This window comes from Hirundo rustica, chromosome 14, assembly GCF_015227805.2.
Source record: "Hirundo rustica isolate bHirRus1 chromosome 14, bHirRus1.pri.v3, whole genome shotgun sequence".
NCBI classification, from domain to species: domain Eukaryota; kingdom Metazoa; phylum Chordata; class Aves; order Passeriformes; family Hirundinidae; genus Hirundo; species Hirundo rustica.
The window spans coordinates 14,022,668-14,043,232 of record NC_053463.1 but is presented as its reverse complement, the minus strand read 5'-3'; the positions used below and the strand labels follow the sequence as shown (position 1 = coordinate 14,043,232).

Genomic DNA, 20,565 nt, shown 5'->3' with positions numbered 1-20,565 from the left:
TCTTGGACCTGCAGCCAAAAGGCAATATCACAGCTGCCTGGAACTGGCCCTCAGAGATCACAGCAGCCAGCAGTTCCCAGAAAGCTGGCAGGATTTATCCATGTGAAAGACTGCTGCATGGAATTCAGGGCCAAGAGAGCAAGGGAGAAAGTTGGGGCAGGGCTGTGAAATCAATTCACACGCCTTATTTATCCCTGGAGTTCTAGGTTCAGAACATAACTGACAACAGAATTAATTTTAAGCAGGTGCTGAACAGAAGTCTGTTCAGATGAGGAAGTCCAGACGCCACAGCACAGTTTTCTGCTCAGGAGACCCAGTATCCCAGTAGTGACTACAACATGTACCATCTCTAGAAATTCCATTTACACCGACACTCCTGCTCTGCATATTGAAAACCTTGGTCATTATTGACCCTCAGTTCAGATAGGGATTAGCTATTGAAAAATTTCTGAATATGTATAAGTGGCTTAAGTTGCCCCACTGAAAAACAGTGAGACATTAACAAGCCTAATAATCCCTTTTTTGTTATTTATAGGGTAAAAGCTGGAAGCTACATTTGTATAATTATGTCCATGACCTTATGAGAAAAAAGCAAGTATGCTGTATTTAGTATAATTTTGGCAGAAAATGTCTTCTGACAGATGTGCAGTGCATTACATTTGTTCAAAAAAGCTTCTGATAGATGTTTTTGCATATTGGCAGTATACACACATCTGTTGAAGCCTAATGAATTTACAGCTTTTCAGTGTACTTTACTATGAAAAAGGGGGAGTTTTAAATTAATCTTTTCCCTATCGAAAAACTGGGCTCAACTTCCTTTTGTACATGCCTTTGAATGCCAGACATTTTGCATTACGGGGTTAATAACAAACACTTATTCTTATGAAGAGCATGCCAAGAACACTGGGCACACGGTTAGGAAGAAATTAGTTTCACATGCTTCTTGGTCACCTCAAAAGATCCCTAATCAGCTAGGTGAAATGAAAATATGATGCATTTCCACTGCATAAAAGCCTCACAGATAGCTATTCTCCATGCTGGCTTATTTACATGTCAGTCTTGCACTATGATTTCTTTCCAGTCTTTTCGGTGTCATCTTCACAAAATGAAACAGAATCCAAGTGGAGCAGAAGCTACAAACAGAGTAAATTCAGTACAGACTGGTAGGAAAAAGCCTCAACCAAACAAAAACCCCACCAAACTTTCTTGATAACAGAATGATAAATACATAGTTTTAGCAAAATGATTTGGCCTTAGTGCCTGCAGTCATGCATTAGTCTGGAAACAGCAAAACTACAGCCTGAACTAGAAGCCATTCTTTACACCCTATAAACCACAACAGATTCAGGGATATCTCTATATATTGTCCACATTGCAAACAACTGCACACTTGGCATTAGAGAAATATGAATATTCCTACATTAACATGTAGTTCCATTAGGAAGATTCACTCCACTTTCTATCTGTTAAGCTGTCTTTAACATACTTCATCAATGAATACTTCAGTAATTCAGACTTTAGTGAATAAATCTCAGCTATCCCACGTCACCTAAACACTACTGAAACAGAAGGGACTGTGCAAACTCCTGCTGAGAGCCAGAGGCACCAGAGGCACCACCAGGAGGTTGTTCAGCCCTTTGAAAAGTGCCCATCTAAACCAACCCAGGATCCTAAAGCCTCTCCTTCCACTGACTGCAGGGCGGCCTTAGGTCACTGCAGGGACTGAAAGGCCTTTCAGCCCCCAGCTGGGAGCTGGGATTGTTGGCAGAGAATGGCAGTGGCACAATGTGCAGCAAAAGCAACCAGGGCTTCTGGAAAGGGTCACCTACCTCTTCAGCTGGGTGTGCAACATGGCAACCAAGCGTGTGGTCTCCTCCAGCTCTCGGACAAGCTGATTTCGTTTGCTGTTCAACTTCAGCCTAAGAGAAGATCGAAGAAAGAGATGAGCTAAAGCAGCATTTACTGTTTCAAATTAGGAGTAAAGGAAGAATCTACTTTGTTGCCTACAAAAGTTGATAGGAATACACAGGACATACTTCCTTCCCTCCAGTCTATGGATGATTAAGGGTTACATGATTTAGTTATAAACAGTCTCATTACAGCTTTACATTATTTGCTTTAGCAGCGTCTCAGCTTTATTTCCCACCTGAACTGGTTTGAGATAAACATGTGCACGTGGGTGCTCACACCCTAACTGAACAGGCTGGACACAAAATCCTTCCCCATAAATGTGTGATGCCTTTGGCACTCTACAATGTGACCATATTCCTGAAAATCCCAAAGGAAGGTGTTCACCTTATGGCAAGACCACAACCATTTGTCAAACCCCAGGTACTTCAGGCAGGTAAAAGTGTCATGGCCAAGACATTTACATTTTTTCCAGCAAGATAACACCACAAAAAGCCTATGCAGAAAATTGGTGTCACCTGGACACCGACTGTGTAGAAGAAATGAAAATGCAGAGGCAAGGAGAGAGAGTGAATGCAGTGTTCCTATTCCATATATGTTCAAGAGACTGCAGCTACCAGAAACACTGCTGAGCCACCCTCGTTAATACATCCAGACTGAAAACACCTGTAGGCAATGCCTAATGCAGTATTCATCCTCACTGTACATTCCCCTAAGATCTCCCCCTGCAACACAGGTAAAATTAGGGAAGAAAGTTGGCATTTTTTTCAGCTAGTTTAGATTCACAGGATATTCCCTGCAAGCCCCACAGCCCTGCCAAATACCAGATCCTACAGGAATCACATACAAGGATGCTCAGAACAAACAGCAAATTTAAGAAATTTTAAATTCCATCTGCTGACATTTACCAAAGCCCAGACTGCACAAGAAGCTGCTGTGAGGTGCTGGCTGCATACAGAAATGCTACACTACACTAACACCACACTGGGCTATTTTGAGCATTCTTTACATTCCCATCAAGGATCCATGGTAGGAACAGCAGCCTTTCCCCACTAGCACAGTAAGTCTTGCAGATGGGCTGTTTGGGAGATGAGTTCAGAAGCTTTCTGAGCAGAGTGTCCTGGGAATGTGAGGGCACTGCTGTGGGCACTCAGCCAGGGGATTGCTCCCAGTTACCTCTTGTCCAAAAATGCACTGCCGTGTGCCCACTAACCCACCTCTCAGTGAGAGCTTTGCTCTGAGTGTCTCTAGCAGCCTGAAGGTCTTCCTCCAGGCGCCTCCTCTCTGTCTCCAGCCTCTCCACCTCTCCTCGAGTCCATTTTCTGGGGCTAATAAATCGCATTTCTTTTAAGAGCTCCTCCTTCTCATTAATCAGTATCAGACGATCCCGCTCAGAGTCCAGCACGCCAGGCCAGGCCTCGCTGTCGAGCTTAGCCAGTTGGATTTTCAGGTTTGCTATTCTGTAGAGGAAAAAGACCCACAGTTATTACCTCAGGAGTGCCTGATCTCCTGCTCCAGACAGGCAGAGGTGCATCACGACCACCAACACCTTCCAGAGCCCTGAGGAAGGCTCTCCGGGCCAGGACAAGCACCCTCAGCCCCCCTTACTGGAATGGTGCCACTGCTGGGATGTGGACATGCAGAATGGGATTGTAACTCGGGTTTGTTCACCATGGAAAATGAAGTTTCTAGCTAATATGTAATGGCCACCAGTCAGAGAATAATATAGCAAAAATTCTGGATGTCAGAAAAGAGGATCAGACATACTACAGGCGTTTCACATGTATTACAGCTGTGACCTCAGAGTAGTTTGTGTGGAGGATATGATGTGTTAATTATCTATTCGTTAATCATATTTATGAAAATAACTGTGTACTCCCCTTATACAATTCATATAAAGACCAGGGGTTAGTCAAAAGCTTAGAAACTCTTTTTTTGTCTTTACAATAAGGAAGTTAATCATATCTCCATGCTGCTACTGCAAGAATCCACCTGTTGATTCTACAGTAAGCATTCTGGACACATTATGGAGCTACACTACTTGTGGTGCAGCCTGCACTTGAGGATGCGAGGAGCTGGAGAGGCAATGTGATCCTACCAAAATCCAGAGCTGCTTGTTTACATCAGAATCAAAGCCTATTTTCATTAGAGGTATCATTCCAGATTTCAGCTGAAAGCCTGTATCACCAGTCCTTCAGCACCACCAGGCTCAGAGAGGAAGATAATGGCTAAAAGCAACAGCAATACAGACGTAGAATTTAGCAAGAGCTTTGGCTGACAGAGGAGGAGAGCACAGCTCATGGCAAGTGAGGAGGCTGCTCACTCCAAGCCTGTTCCCAGTTTCCCAAGTATCTGACCTGCTCAGTTAGGTCAACAAATGGTCAGCTTTGCAATGCTACATAGAGAAAAGCAGAAAACCAGCAGCAGGCCAGGATACAGAACCAAGGGCAGTAATGTCAGTCTTCCCAAAGGAAGCTGCCTCCTTTGCGCTCACTACAACTCTTCAAGATCTGACAGGCTGATCATGGTAGTTTGATCAGAGACAAGAGTACAGATAAATCTGAATTAGAAGTACCAAGGACCTGTGTTTCTGAACTCACACAATCCAAAAAATCAAGTGGTAAGCAGAGAATTGGAAGGACAGAATGGGCTAGGCTGAAAAAAAAATTGAAAAACGTAGAAGGCAAACAAGGAGAAAAAGTATTTTGCAAGAAATTTGCAAAAAAAAAAAAAATGCACCTGAGTGAACATCAGAGAGGCAAGGCATATGTGCCCCTTCTCGTGATGGACTCAGGTTAATCCCTCCCTCAGATTTAGCAAACACATAAAAAATAGAAGTGACATGTAAAATAAATGTCCAACATGCTTCTCTCTTTGCAAAGGGCTTTGTGGTGTGGTGACAGACTGACTGGACTTAAATCAGGCACAGCAAATAGTTGCAGGTACAGATCTAGATTTTGGTTTATGCTGCAGAAGTGCAGAGGATGGTGTGTGCTCCCTCTAGCAAGCCAGTACACAGGCAGGCACAGAGCAAATTCAGTGCCAACCAGCAAAATCAAAGTGTGTGGGGTAAGCAATAAGATGCAGATCTGGGCAGCAGCAGTTACAAGGCTCCTGAATGGCCTTGAAGAATAAAGCTTTGTCTTCCAAGCTCCAGAGGCCAAGAGGAACTGGAGCCCCAAGAGACCCTGTGAAGGATTAGGCTCACACACAGTGACCTGCCACTGATCTGTCTCCACCATCACAGGAGACAGACGTGAGATCACCTTTCTGAAGAGAAGCATCACTTTCTGTAAACCCATTTCCCATAGCAGGCTGCTTACTCTAATGAAGTTCCATAACTGACAGATATTCAGCTCAACTATTTTTAGGTCGTCTTAGGAGCTGCTTTGTTTTTGAGTGCCTGATTAAGTGCAATACTGTGCTCCAACGAAGAATTAACAGTGGCATTAATTCATAATCCAAGAATTCCTCTGTGCATTTTGAAGGGATATGAGCCTAAGAGGATTGGCTGGCATAAATCTGATCACTTTTGGCATACATTTGCATGGATATGGCTTTTCCACTGGAATTTGTTCTCTATGCATTTCCGAGTCTAAAAGCTTTGTTAAACCAACCTCCAGTTTTACCTTTGGTACGTGATGGTTATTTTCCCTCTTCTCAGTTAAAAGAAGGTTTATTATTCTATTCTCCCAATAAAACAGCACCATCACATAAGAAAGGTCTGCACTTGGCTGAACACTCCAGCCCTTTCAGCATTCACTGCCTGAGTCTGAACTGCACCACTGCTGAGCCAGGCTGGGCTGCAAGGCTGGCCTCAGGTCACACCACCTCTCTGAATGGCCACCAGACTGAATAAAAACAGAACAGGAAGCTCAAGCTTTATTTAATTGTTCTCTTTCTACCTCGAAAAGGCAGTTAGATGATTTATTCATTGTCATAACAAGGCTCTTTTTTGTTAATTAGGGAAAGTTAGCACTTTCTATTATTATGCAACACAGGCATAGCACGTAAAATTTTCAGTCTCTCTGGAGATTGTTCAGAACACATGCATCTCCACAGGAGCAGGTGTATCTACAACCAGAAATTAATAACCCTGTTTCAGATAAGCTTCTGTTCTTGAGAAAAAAACCCCCACAAATGAAGTGGGAGGTGTGGTTTAAAAACTGACCAGCCAAATACCCACCATCGCTGTAATGTTGTTTAATGTAACATTAAAATATTTCATTTTAGGAAATTAAAAACCCATACGTCTAAAATCCCTGAGTTACCACCAGTCACACAGAACCCAAGCTAAAAGTTTAGCTGTTGAAGAAATTAGAACAGTGCAGGGTGCAAGTGCTACACAACTGAGTTACTGCTACATGTCTGGAACAGTACAACATAATTCAGTTGCATCTCTGATTACATTTATGCTGCAGCAGCTATCTCCTTGCTGACATGTAGCAATGACAACCTTTTTGACATGCTATCCATTATCAGTTTTGAATATAATTAAGCCAAAGGTTTGTCACTGTAGCTGCCTCCTGTCTTTTTTGGGTTTTATATTATCTGCTCTAGGGTCTGTTGTCTGCCTGAGCTTGACAGGAAAGGACATAGTGGTGGGGAAGGGAACTGGGTCCTGGCAGCTGTGGTGTGGTGAAGTTCAGTCAGACATTCACCCACATCTGAGCTAATTTTAGTCTGGTGCACAGTGATGGTGCAAACATTGTCTGCCAGAGCCTGCTTCCTAAAGCACCAGCCCCTTACAGATCTAGTAGTTCTAAACTAATTCATGTGGGACCATCCTGATTTCAGACCTTAAGTTTCACCTTTGCAGATACTGCAGAGCTAATGTAACACACATATTTCCATCACTTGGTGCCTTCCCAGTACGTGCGTGGGCAAAGCACTTTGTCTTCTATTGTGTTTTTGGAACATTTTAATGCTGCTGTGGGGACAGGAAACACTTCTAGCACCACAAGGAAGAATTTTCACAGGAACATAAGGTTCCTTGTGAGTCACTATATCCATAGTATTGTTCCAGCTCTAAACCAGTCGAGGTATTTGTTTCTGCAGCTCCTACTAAATACCGTGCCAAAACCACAGTGCTTTGACAGCTGGAGATCTTTTCATTTTAGCATCAGCTATTCATGTCCATTTAGATCCATCTTTCTTCATGATAATGTTTTTTAAACTTTGAGAAAAACCTAGAGATAACGTAAGACAAACATGGAGTATGAGCAGCAAGTATTCCTTAAATGCAAGGTGTGTTGCATTCCCCTCATCACCACTTCAAATGAACTACTGTGCTGTCCTTATAAAGTTCTCTCTCTCAATAAAGAGCATATTAAATATGTTCTCAGGCTTGTCACTATTCACTTGCCCCTCCTTGGAAAAGATACAGAATAAAGGAAGGGTCTGAATGTGTAAAGTCAGTGTGAATTAAATTGAACCCATCAGCAAAGCTTAAAAGTAAAAGGAAATTTTAACACTTCCAAATTAACCACTGCATCTGAAATCATGGTATTTGTAATGTTGCTTTTAAAAGGCACTGAATGATTTGAATGTCAAGGTAGTCTGGAAAATCTTGGACTGGAAAAATAAACAGCTCTGATAAAATTGCTCCACCTAAAAAAAGAAGTACAAATTTGTCAAAAGCAGTTGGGCACACCGTTTTTGACAACTGCCACAGACACAGATCAAATTTTGTGCTACTGAGAAACGTGGCCTACTGGCCATGCCAGTACACCAAAATGAGAGCATTATGAGTAACCTCAGCCTTAAGGCTCTTATTTCTAACCAGAGGCTGGAGAAAAAGCCTTTCTTTGCCCAAGCACGGATTGTACCATGCATCTGAACTTTGTTATTCTGGAGTTGCAAAGTCCTTCTAGAGCAGTTAAAAGTGAAGAAAGTCACCTCCAGCAATGGTTATATCACTGAACAAAGACTAGGCCAGCCAAAGTCTAAGTAATAATTCTTGGTGGTTTTTCATTTAACTACACAGTTGTGTTAGCTATTATCTATTAAAGAGCAAATCCTCAAAAGCTTGTGCTTAAATTGGCCTGTTAAGTAGATATATATATATTTTTTTGTAATCTATTCTTCATTCATCTGAGATCAGAGGGCAAAGGTGAAAATTTACATTCTTACAGATAAGCTCTGGAATTGCAGCCACTGACCATATAACACCATTTAAGGTGTTAACACAATATACATTTCTCCTTATCACACTTAGGCATGCAAACATTCATTCATTTGGAATAAGGTAAGGAGATGCCTTGCAGTACAGTCTCCTTATTAGGAATGGGGAAACACTGGCAACAGGTAGCAGAACCACTTATATCCCCATAGGTGTGGCCAGACTGAATTCTTTATGTGTTAGTCACACCTTAGTAATTTCTAGGATGGTTGTTTATTTCTTAAAAGATAACAGTGGCAAAAAAATCCTATTGTCTCACTGACTCGGAAATGACCACACTTACTTAGCAGCAATCCTGGGTTTCAGTCTGGTGGCACCTCTTCTAGTGAAACTTACCCTCAGAATGAGCTGTGTGACAACCAAAAAGGGCAATGTGCCAAAGAATTACCTTCTCTTTGCCTCTTCATACTGCAGCCGTAATCGCACCTTCTCGGCCAGCTGGTTACTGCTGCTGCCAATGAACTGAGACAAAAACATCAAGTCAGCAGCTGAGGAACCACTCCTCTTTTGATATTTCCTTGACACTGTTACAAATGACACTTGATCTTGTCAGTCATTTCCTAGTTAAACCAATCACAGAACAGGAACACGCTGCACTTAAATACAGTTTTCATGATTTCTTCAAATACTTAAGCCCTGACAAGATTCAGAGGCCCTTTCTGGCCTAGAAAGAAGAGAAAATCAATCACATTTGTCTTGGGCTTCTATTTCTATGAACACACAAATACCTTTGCAATCTCTCCTCTTAAATGATCTTTGCATCCTTAAGTGCTGCATTGCATTTTGGTTTGGATGACATCTTGCTTTGGCTGCAAAGTCGTAAAGACAAGGGACATCCCATCATGCCCAAATCTGTAGATCTTTACTAACATGTGTGACCCTGACTGAAAGTGGCTGCAAACCTTTAAGTAAAGGTTCACAGGAGAGGCTCTGTGCTGTCCTGTGAGAAATGAGATGTACCCCCAGCACAGTCCTTACCAAGACTGGGACCAATCTGACACTTCTGATCTCCTTGCACGCGTGGGACTGAAGGTTTATGAGCACTACAACTTTGGTGGTGTCAAAATATCTGCACATTAGGAGTTGTTCTCACCTGTAACCCAGTGAAAGCCAAACACTCCTAGGAGAAGTGTCCTTGCTGGAGCTTAGCCCATTGAGACCTGCTGAATGTTTCTTGTCTTATAACTTATAACATTGCCATAAAGAGCTAAGGGAGTATTTGTATCACAAGAAGCTACAGGCAAAATCAAACTTCCTTCCCTTTTATTCCTACCTGGGTTGCTCTGACAGAGACAGTGTGGCGAAACATCAGGTTGCCCTTAGAGATACATTAACATTGCACACAAAAAGGAAGTCACACTTGCAGTTTAAACCAGGAGAAGTTATGTTTTCACTTGGCTATGCTTGGAAACTCATGGTGAGGTAGTTCTACACACAGTTCAGAGGAATGTCTCCATGTGCACAAGGCTTCTCACAGATTACTCACATTTCCTGAAACATCTGTCTGGGAGCTGACATCCAGGTACTGCCGGGGGAGCAGAGGGCTGGAGCTTTCCACAGACACGCTGCTGGCCCACAGGTCTGACTGGGATCCTCTGTCATTCACAAAGCTGTCTTTTAACCTGGCTAAGCTCTAAAACCACAAAAAAATCATGAGGTGAGCTCACTTCTGCCCAAAGTACCTCAGCAGCTACGTAACTTTAGCCTAACCCCATGACTCAGATCTGACCATGTCTGCTGTGCCCACTCAGACTCTGCAAACTCAAGGTCAGGCATGGCTGGACTGTGTTTTATACTTCTCATTTCCAGCATCTGAAGAACTGCAGAGGCTGTGGTCCAACCACAACACAAAACTAGCCTATGCTAATAAAAACCGCAATTATGTATCTGAATTACAAAATACTTAAATTACTTCTCAGAAATTCAATCTTCTAGCAATGGTGACCCAGAATATTATAAAGTAATCTTGTTTCAGTACCTGAATGAGGTCTTGTTTTTCCTTCTCCCCTGATGTGATGGCTTTCTTGAGAGCTTTCATTTCACTTAAAATGGCTTGTGCCTCATCAAGTTTGTAGCCACCTTGAGTATCAGACATTTTCATGTCAATTCTGTATAAAAATTTTAAAAAACAGTAAGTTAACACTTAATAACATCCAGTTAATTGAATCATCCTAGATGCATCTTGACATGATTTTTAACAAAAACACTCCAAAGTACAAGGACAACAGAAGGACCCCACTCCCCACTGCCTAAGTTACTCCACTCAGCAGGACATTAAGCTTCAGAACTCTGATTTCAGCAATATCATCATCTCTTTGACTCCTTAGGGGGGACAAAGGTGCACACAACCCCCCCAAACAATGTGTTAGGGCAGACTGCTGCTAGCTGCCTTGTTCCTAACCTAGAGGGGATCAGCTTAGCCACCTATGAGAATCACCTTCTTTTCAGTCTTGATTTCAAAACCAGGCACAGACTCCCATGCACAGATGGATTTGCTTGCACAACCTAATTACAAGCCACCTCATCCTTCCCTTTCCTCAAAGGAATTCTACCATGGTTGACCCTTATAATAACTATTTATCTAAGAGATGCCAGATGTCTGGTCACACAAAGGCAGGTACCTAAAGTTTTTCCTCCCCTTCCACTCCACCTCCAGTTTTTCCTCAGTGCCTTAAATCAATGGCTCTTATAATTAAGGCAATGGGCTGTAGTGTCATCCACTGAGCAATACTGAGTAAAACAGAAAATCAGTTAACTGACGAGATCCTGGTTCAGAACCTTTTTGCCTTGAAGTCAGGTCTAACGTGGTCAATCCCACACAGGCACTGATTTGAGAGAACTCCCCCAAGGCTGTGTACTGCTTGAAGCCTAAAGACATCAGCAGTAGCATATTTCCTCTTGTGTTATTTAGGCAGCTATTTATAAATGTAGTGGGGGATGCATTGCAAGCCAGAGATATTCTGGAAAAAAAAAAAATCTTGAGAACACACTTACTTCTTCAGTGTTTGAAATCCATGCTCTTTGTACTGGAGCTCTTGCTTCATGTGAGCTACTTCTCTCTTGAGTTTATTAACCTGCAGCAAGGTGGCACATTTTTAGAATGCTGTTTTATACCAGTATTTAGGTACAACACTACCCATTCAAATTCAAAACTTATTCAGTGTAGACAGTACTCTAAACAAAGTTTCCAGGCAAGCAGCCCATCTCAAGAGCAGCAAATGGCCCTGACTGCCTCCTCATCAGGACTTTATCCAGCAGCTGCTACTACACCTCTTAACAAGGGGCTCAAGGGAAGTTCCAGCCACAGAAGTGGAAAAGTTGAGAAAAATTCAAAAAAGACAGCAATGAAACATATGTCAGCTTTGCTCAGAAACATTTAAAACCTCCCCAGTCATTAAAAAAACTGCTAAGGATCAGGACAGGAGTTACCCTGCAGCAACTGAAGCCACCCTCCAAGCTCCCCATGGAAAAGGCCCCACTGCACGAGTAACACAGCAGGATGACAATCCATACTGTAAATCCACTGACCCTACAGCTTGCTGTTTTATATTCCTCCACAGAGGCCACACTGACCTACTTTACTTTAGTCCTTTCTTCCTCCCAAACTGAGCTCTGCATGAGAGCACACCCTCCCCTGCTGACAGCCCACACTAAGCCCTGCACAAAACAGCTGCCAGTCCCTGGGGAGGACCCACAGCTCTCCAGCACTGGAGGAGCCAGCATGTAGCTCCACAACCCACAGCCATCCTGCACCACCAAGCCAGGCTAAAGTCTAAGGGGAAAAAAAAAAAAACCCAACCCTGTTTCAACTTCCTAAGACTGCAACATTAGAAAATTCTGATAAATGACCTCCTAAATGGCAACATTAGCTCTTCCAACTGCTTTGGCATCTCCTTTCAGTATTTGCCACGAGGTCTGGAAATACCTGAACATTACTCATGGCAAGCAAAGGTCTATTTGTACTACTCACCCTGGATTTTGTAGTAGCAATCTCTGCTTTGAGGATGTCGGGGTCATACTTGGAACTTGACGAGGAGCCAGAAAGCACTGGAACAAACACAGCAGCCAGTTTAGCAGCGCTGCCTTCCTCCCTACACTTTCCCCAGCCCCACCACAGACTGACATCTCCACCACTCCTGCACACCCAGACATCCACGCACTGCTGGTGTAGGTCTGTTACTGATTGCCACATCTCCCTGCTCAAAGACAGGGAAAGGCAATAGTGCAGTCAAGTACTCCACAGAATGTACAGACTGAAGGGGCCAAAGCATGTCCTGCATCTCCAAGTCTGGATTTGTTTCAGGCTAACACACTTAACTCCAACTCCCAAACACGTTCCCTCCATTCAATAGTGTGGCTTCCTGCATTTCCAAAGGCATTTTACAGAACTGAAGGGACAGGCATTGCATGAAGGTTTACTTATTTTTTTCAGACTTCCTCATTGAGCAAACAGTCCACTGAATGTTTAGAAACAAAGAAAAGCAAAGAATGAGAAGAAACTGAAAAATGCGAGGCAAGCCTTTTCACAGCCTTGAGGACATGGCCAACCACCCAATGTGTCACACCAGATTAAATCAATGTCCCATTAGGAGCAGAACTCTCTTCTCAGCAGCGGTTAAACGCTTCTGCCTCAGAAGGTACAGAAGCTCCCCAATGTGCAATGTTGTTAGAGGTAGCTGGAGGCAAGGGAGATATTTTGATCCTTGCAGCCATCAGTTTATGCCCTATAAAACACGGGAAAGCATTTCTAGTTATTTCTGTTTGGCTGTATTTTTCAAGACACGTAACTCATGTTCTCAGTGTACTGCTCTGGAACAGCAGTACTTGGGTAGAGTACTCCTCAGAAAAGAACAAACTCAGTTCTTTAGAGATGAAGGACAGCACCCTTGTCCAACAGGAATTCTTCAGTTGACAGAAAACTACTTAAAATTTTTAACACCAGGCACAGGATTAACCAGTTCTCCAATTTTCCACCATCACACATAACTCACAAGAGTGAAACAGGGGGAGGTTCTTGGCTGGCAAGAACACAGAAAATCTGCAATACTTAGGATTACAACAAAAATTCTGGAATACATGCAGGAAATAAATCCGGTTCTGGACATTCTCCAGCTCCTAACTACCAGTAAAGAGGAAATAAACATTTCTGAACCAAATTTTGAAGCGACATTGGTACTGATGTGTGTGTGACACAGAATATGGAGCACAAACTGCTGTTCTTCACACACAGAGAGGCAATCCACCAGTGGCATAAATATGGCATAAAATACAGACCCTCAGCTCCACTAGACCATCACTCAACTACCTGGGATATAAAACTACAAAAGGGCCTGGGAATACTATCCAAGGTGGACCTTCTTGCTGTGTTCCTGTACTTTAAACAGGGGAATCAAGGAAAATACCATGTAAGTTAACTTTTTCACACTGAGCCAACCGTTTTAGCATTTGTCGAAGCCCATGCAGAAAATGTTCACGTTGGCTCCAGTGACTGAGCCACACACAGAAGAGCTTCATAACAATCAGCCTTTACCAGACAGGTGCTGGGCAGACACCATTTCTGAAACAACTGATCAAACGTGGAGAGAGACACAGTGTAACATCCCAGTGCTCTATCCAAGGACCAGCTTCATGCCTTTTACTGTCCTCCTGGGCCCACAGCTGAGGAAGTCACTGGTTAAGAGCTCACAAACTACTCACAGCTGGTCTGAGAGCCCAGTTTGTGCTCCCAAACGTCGTGCAGCTGCCGATACTCCTGCTGGGCCAGCTCAAGCCTCTGCTGTTTCACTTGATAGATCTCCTTCTGGGCAGCAATGGCCTCCTGGGCCAGGACAAGGTAATCCTTCAGCATGTGCTCCTGCTCCCGGCGCCATTGCACCCGAGGGTCTTCGATCTGAGTAGTTTCTTGGAGAGAAAACAGAAGAAGGTGACATCAACAGAATGCAGGTTTGTTCTGCTGCTTGGAAAAGCTCCACTGTTTGTGACATTTTAAAACGGTCTCTTGCCCCCTCCCTGTAATAAAAGAGTTGAATAAAGACATTTTCCTTTTTTCTAAGGAGGTGACTGTTGATCCACAATGAATTCCAATGAGTTCTGCCATGCTGAATAGAACAATTCCCAACAGAACTGTCACAGAACTCTCCAACTCCTCTGCTGCTGAAGCCGCCCTGGTTCTGGCTCTTAAAAGCATCCACCCAAGAATATGCATACACAGCTCTAAGATACTGACATCGACTGTTAGACTTATCTTTATTGCAACTGCTTTATAATGTTATTAATAAAATACCTCTACTGTTTCACCGATAAAAAAAATTCCAGAAAATATCATTGCCACATGACTGCATTATACTGCACCTGACAAGATGAGAGCAATTACAACTCCTTGGCTGCCAAGTGGCTTTTATTGCAGAGGGGGAAGAAAACCTGCTCACTCAGTTTCCAGAAGTAAGTAAAAATAAGGTCTGATTAAATCAAAAATTTGTGAAAGCATCTTAAATGACATTATATGAACAGAATCTCTGAGAGCAGTCAACATTTCCTTTAGGGAAAGCAGGCACAGCAGCAAATGACTGGAGGATATGGGAGGTGGAGTTTAGGGTAACACAGCGAATGCAGCAGTTACAGCACCTCCATCTCCATTACCCCAACACAACCAATACATTGCTTTCCAGGCTTCTAATCATGAAAAACCTGTAAGGTCACAAACATGCAGCTCGTCCTAATACTAACAAGGTAAATTTATTGTCAGTGTTTGTCTCTGCTTTGTGAAGAAGTGCCCAAAACATTTTTCATTTCTATCTCAAGGCTTTTATGAGTTCTTGTTCGGAGCAGGTTCCAATATTTAGTTGACCAAGTGCTCTGAACTGTCTAAACTAACATGCTTGAATAAGGATGCCTAGTTACCACATAATGAATAATTAATAGAAAGGACTTGCTTGAAACTATCAGTGGGAATCTAATCTGCATATCTTAAGAGCCTCTTTAAATATTTAGTAAAAGCTGCCAGAGTGGAAGGTATGAGCAGCTCTTAAGCGAGTCAGGCGTAAGACTAACACAGGATGTGGGGAGAAGTTAGACAATATTCTTGGCAGCAGAACTAGAAATAAAGGGGTTTACCCAAGGGATGGACACTCAATTCTTTTCACAAGCTGTCCATGATCATGCTGAGGAGAAAATTAATCAGCTACTCCAGCAGTAAGTTGTTTTTAACAATCTCAAGACCCAAAAGAACACATGGCACTTCAAATCACAGGGCAAAACTTGGAGAAGCCACAAACTGCAGTCAAAAAACCCCAATATAGTTTGTGGAAGCATTTCAACACAGTGCCCCTTACAGGTCCTGCAAGCAGAAGCAATATTTCAGCTGATATAATATTAAAGCTAGGCCTGGACAAGAGAAACTGCTCCAAAATAATATGAGGGAAAAATCAGCTGCTTGTGCCAGCTGTAGGTGCTGGTGCCCTCATGGACAGCATTGTGGTCTCAGAGGGAGCAAAAGCAAGATCAGGAGGACACAGAATGTGTAAGACTCTGAAATCCCCATGTGCCTGCCTCAGTTCGTGCCCCCAAATCCCATTTTCCACATTACCCACACCCAGATGAAGTAACTGCCTTTTCTCCACAGAAGGGGGAAAGTCTGCTGTTACCCAGGGAGCTGCCCCCACATTCCCAGACGTGCAGCTTCCCTGGACACGACTGCACAGTCACCAGCCGCTGTGACTTAGGGCTCTCTAACTTCCAGCATAAAAACTATGTTGGCAAAGTACCCTTGGCTCTTGAAGTCTGATTCAGGACACTGGATCATAAGTCTACCTCAAGATACGTCTTCAAGCCTGGTTATTTCCAGCTTTTCCTTGGATTAGCAGCCCATTCTTCCCATAATCCCAAGAAGGGTGGTGGAAGCTGCTGCAGGAAAATTCCTCTATTACAAGCAATGAGGAGGAAGACTGCAAAAGCCTCCAGTCCTGAGCACCTCTGTGAGGTGCTGAAGCACTGCCAGGGCTCCAGGCCCACACGCAGTCTGACCCAGGGAACGCTCAGCAGACAGCTCACAGAGAGGATGGACAACACACTGAGGTATTGAAGTGCTTTGTGTCCAGATTTATTCTAAATGTTCACCTCAACCTTTTCAGTAATCAAAGCACTAACTGTAACCCCTTGATTGCAGCTTTGAGCTTTGGTTTTCAAACATGTAAAACCAATCAATGAAAATGTTGGCCAAGGGCTCTCAGTGAGCCCCAGCTACTGAGAAATGCAAAATACATTCAGAAGTGAGACGAAGGAACTATAGAAACGCAGGCTATTACATCATTTGTTGTCCTGTGAATTCCTAATTTAATGTTGAGCTTGTCATAAATAAATCTGCTTGCTTCATGTTGGAGGAATGTAGGTTTATAACGCTTGCATCAGCATCATTTCTTTGTGCAAATCACATTCCAAAGTTCTCCCAGAGAGACACTCAAGGCTATGCATTAATACTGTATTAGGAATATTCTAGGTACTCAATTCAATTTAATTGTATTTATTTTCCCTCAGAGAGGTGGTTACAATTGTTCTCCATCTTGCTTCTTTTAATGGCTCCTGCCTTTAGATTTAATTTAAGTCTATCCTCGGGCTCATTTTTGATAATTAGTCCCAAATACTTGTGCAGAATGAGCAAGATCCAACATGGCTTCATCCCCTTCCCACCCTCAGCAGTTCCTTCCTGCCAGGGAATCTGCCAGAGACCCTGGAGAGGAAGAAGATTTTGGACACTCTCCAGAGGCTACTTCAACATAAACCACAAAGATGAGCTGCTTGATTAGGTTAAGGTAAATGGATGTGTTCTGCTCTGTCGTGAGCTGGAGTAAGAAATACACCATGAGTTTTTAACTTTTTAGTTGAAATTCTCATTTAAATATTGTGGCCTCTGGGATCCCATAGAAGTGGAACCTTTTAAAAGGCACTGTTACTAACTGTCAGCACAGCTGGAAGGCTTCTCTGCATGCCCCTGAATCCTGTGGTGCCTGTGAGTGGCACAGACCAGGGGGACCTGCCCCAGAGCTGCAACCACACCCTTGCATGGTCACCCTGCACCAACTCAAATGTATAAAAAAAAGCATGTTTGGTTTGTCCCAACTGCATTCAACCTTTTAGGTTGGAAAAGGTCTTTAGGATCACTGAGTCCAACCACAAACTTAACAGTGCTGGAGTTTCTGCAAACTGAAACACTCCAGGGGTCCAACAGGCTTCCACGTCCCACACCTTCAGGTCAAGGCTATTTTCCCATCCCTGACTGTGAAATGGACACCAGACCTGGTCTTACAGACCTATAAGAGATCCGTATTTGTGCCTTGCAACTTAGCACCTTTTAAAGCAAAGTTTGTCCACTCTCCTCTCCCCTGTATTCTGCAGATCTCCTTTGTGTGATCCTGTAGACTTGCCTACCCCTTCCAGCTTTCCAATAAAAAGAAAAATCAACGTCCCCTACCTCTCAGAAAAATAGGATGAAGCCATTTAAAGATATGTCACCCTAAAATCACAGGATTTACATGAGTCCTAAATAAAAATATTTGTGTCACCTTTACATCTGGAAGCTTAGGATCTTTGCATTGCAGGGATCAATTAGGCTTTTTGGGAATAGGCTTTTCTCATTCTGCATTTTTAATACCCGGGAGAAGTTGCTAAAGCTTGGAGGGTGCAGTCCCAGGCCAGGTAAAGTTGTGGCAGTTTTGAAAAAGGGAAGGGTGTGAAGATGAAGATATCCAAGGGGGGAAAAAAAATTCACCAAGAAAAAAAATGCACCAGACTTCCACATTTTTGTTAAAATAAAAATAACCAAACTTGCAATTTTTAAAAAAAATTTAAAAAAAGAAAGAAAAAAAATAAGAAAAAAAAAAAAAAAAGCTGAAGTCCTAGAAGTAGATTTTAAAAACCCCACAACTTCAAGGCACTTTAAGGCACCTTTGTCCTTTAGAAGTTTCTCAGCACGAGTTGCAAGCTCCCCTAAAAGGGCCTGGGCATGGTTCTGTTGTGAATTGCTGGGCTGCAGCTGGAATGTTCTGTAAAGAGAATCAAAGTCACTGATTTGTTTTGCTTATTACTTTTTCAGGGGATTTGTTCTAGCATAACCCATTGCAGTTATTCTAGTAACGTCTGTAATGATTGATCAAATTATGTATTTTTTTATAATTCAAATGAGCTTACAAAATTAACTCTTTTGGTCTTTCAAGCAATCTAGCAAAGGGTGTAAGCAGTGGCTTAGTTTGAGGACACAGGATAGACACCACAAGCCTGAACCCTGAACAGGACATGCCAGGCTTGCTTGAGGGTTTTGTTTCCAGCGAAGGCAGTGGGAGCTCCTGCAGCCAAGGGAGCTCGTGCTCATTCAGTTCACCCCTGCCAGGGGAATCAACACAAGACCTTTGCACTGTTTCTGATGGTCTTACCCCAGGGACAAATTCCAGGCTAAGAACAAACTCCAGATCACTTCTGCCCAGTTGGACTCCTCAGTAGAACCAAATCTGACAGAGGTGTGTCCATAGTACTGGCTTGAACGTGGCTGTCAATTTGAAGACTGCAACACAAAAGGTCTCAAATTCCTGCTTAGAGAGGGAAGTACTTTGTATGATGGAGAAGGACAGGATTTGATTTCACGAGCTGCAGCTCTCATCTACTCTAAAGCATGCTGTTGGCAACTCTGTGGTTTTGTGTTCAGTGCATTTTAATACAGGCACAAATCGCTCTGCAAAAGCACAGTAGCATGTCACTTACTGGTGTTGTGGTCTATGTAATAGACTCCGACCTGAGGGTCATAAGCTTCTTCCCATCCTAAGGGCAACTCATCACTGATGCAGTCAGCAAAGGTCAGTGGTTTAGTATACCTGAAATGCAAAATAATATTTAGCAGGAATAAAAGAACACCCCCGCACGCCTGTTCCAAACAACTGACCAGAAAACATATGCCACAAGGGCTTCAGTATCAAAACCAAAGAGAGCTGAAAACTATTTTAAAGCTTTTGTTCTTATAATACACCACCAACTCTTCCCTTTCTCCATCTGAAGTTAGAGCAAGATGAATTCATCCTGACAGAGCTCCGGAGCCTTGCCGGGCTCAGCCAGTACTGGCTCGACAAAGGAACGTTAAGAACTTTGCCAGAAACAATTCCTGTCTCTCCAGTGAAAGAACGAGACTGTTTGCAGGCAAGGCCTGTACCAAAAATATGTGGACAAGAAGGAGCAAGATGAGAAATGCAATTTGCATAGCATGAATAAGTAAGACTGAACGATCAATAGCAAGTGCTGAGGACTGTGGGACCACTTGTCATGCAACTTCTCTCATTTGCATTGCAATATGCTCTGTTTCATTAATGACAAACAAGATTAGTTTCTCAGTATCAGAAAACGTGTAACCCACTCCGTCCGAACAAGGAAGTATTTCCACAGCACTGCTCTGATGAGTTTTTCTATTACAGACCACGTCCAGCAACAAAAAACAAAAACCAGCAACGCTCTGAAGGCTTGTATGGCTAAACACGAAGCTTAGAGCACCCACTCCTCGAGTGACCCCGGATTTTAATCACCGAAACCGTGTCCCTCTCCTCCCTTTGACTGGAGTTAATGAGGTTCAGCTTGCACCAACAAAACTACAAACCAAGCGGCACTGCAGGGAGGCACAAGGCAGGAGGAATTAATCCCGCAGGTGCCTCACGTCCCCAGCTGCCAAAAGCACAACACGCCAGAGGCCCGAGATCCACCGCACGGGCGCGGCGCACGCGGAAGGGGGCTCGGTGTGAGCTCCCAGAGAAGCCCCTGGGGCAGAGAGCGCAGGGCACACTGTGCAGCACCGCAGCCCCTCTGGGCAGGCACAGCCCGAGAGCAAAGGGCCGGGCAGGCACCCACAGAGCCGTTCCCGACTCGGCCACGCGCGAGCGGCACGTCACAGGGCGGCAAAGGGGCACACGGGCACGTCCGCAACCCCCTGCAGGAGACAGAACGGCTTCCAGCAAGGGCGCCCCGGCCAAAGGTGACTGAGCAGGGCTGACAGACAAAGAGAGGCGCTGGGTTCTGAGCAGATGTCACCTGGAGGAGCTGAGAACCGGCTGGTACTCCCATATTAACATCTTACGGTCACTCATTGTGAAGAGGAATTTTAAGAAAAAAGCCTTCAATCAGAGGAGGTTCAACATGAAATCAACATTTAACAACTAACGTAATTCCCTCTAAATATGACCTATAAGTCTGGTATGCAATAAAAATGGGGGTGGGAACATTTTTGTAAAAGCCACGTACGCCACTAACACCTCTAATTTACCTGCTGTTGCATTTCCCTTTCAACTCATTGCCTTTGCCATATGAAGCAGAGTTTCAATCACTGTTCTTTAAAAAAATTTCAATTTCATTTAAAGCTCTGCACTGCAAAAGAACTCAGAGCTTCACAACACAGAACTGTGAAATTTTCTCAACAAAGTTTCACTGAAGAGTTTATTTTTACAGTTCTT

General features: G+C 43.4%; 1 protein-coding gene across 2 annotated transcripts in view; it reads right to left on the bottom strand.

The window, feature by feature from the left end:
- WWC1 (WW and C2 domain containing 1) overlaps nt 1–20,565 on the bottom strand; it is a 66,055-nt gene that overhangs the window by 16,749 nt on the left and 28,741 nt on the right. For both annotated transcript variants that reach the window (XM_040078269.2, XM_040078270.2), the window contains exons 2-10: nt 18,839–18,948; nt 13,787–13,990; nt 12,060–12,136; nt 11,084–11,163; nt 10,068–10,197; nt 9,576–9,722; nt 8,478–8,551; nt 3,126–3,368; nt 1,830–1,919 (exon numbers count right to left, since the gene is read on the bottom strand). In XM_040078269.2, the coding sequence (XP_039934203.1) occupies nt 1,830–1,919; nt 3,126–3,368; nt 8,478–8,551; nt 9,576–9,722; nt 10,068–10,197; nt 11,084–11,163; nt 12,060–12,136; nt 13,787–13,990; nt 18,839–18,948 (1,155 nt within the window). The remainder of the gene's footprint in view (nt 1–1,829; nt 1,920–3,125; nt 3,369–8,477; nt 8,552–9,575; nt 9,723–10,067; nt 10,198–11,083; nt 11,164–12,059; nt 12,137–13,786; nt 13,991–18,838; nt 18,949–20,565) is intronic.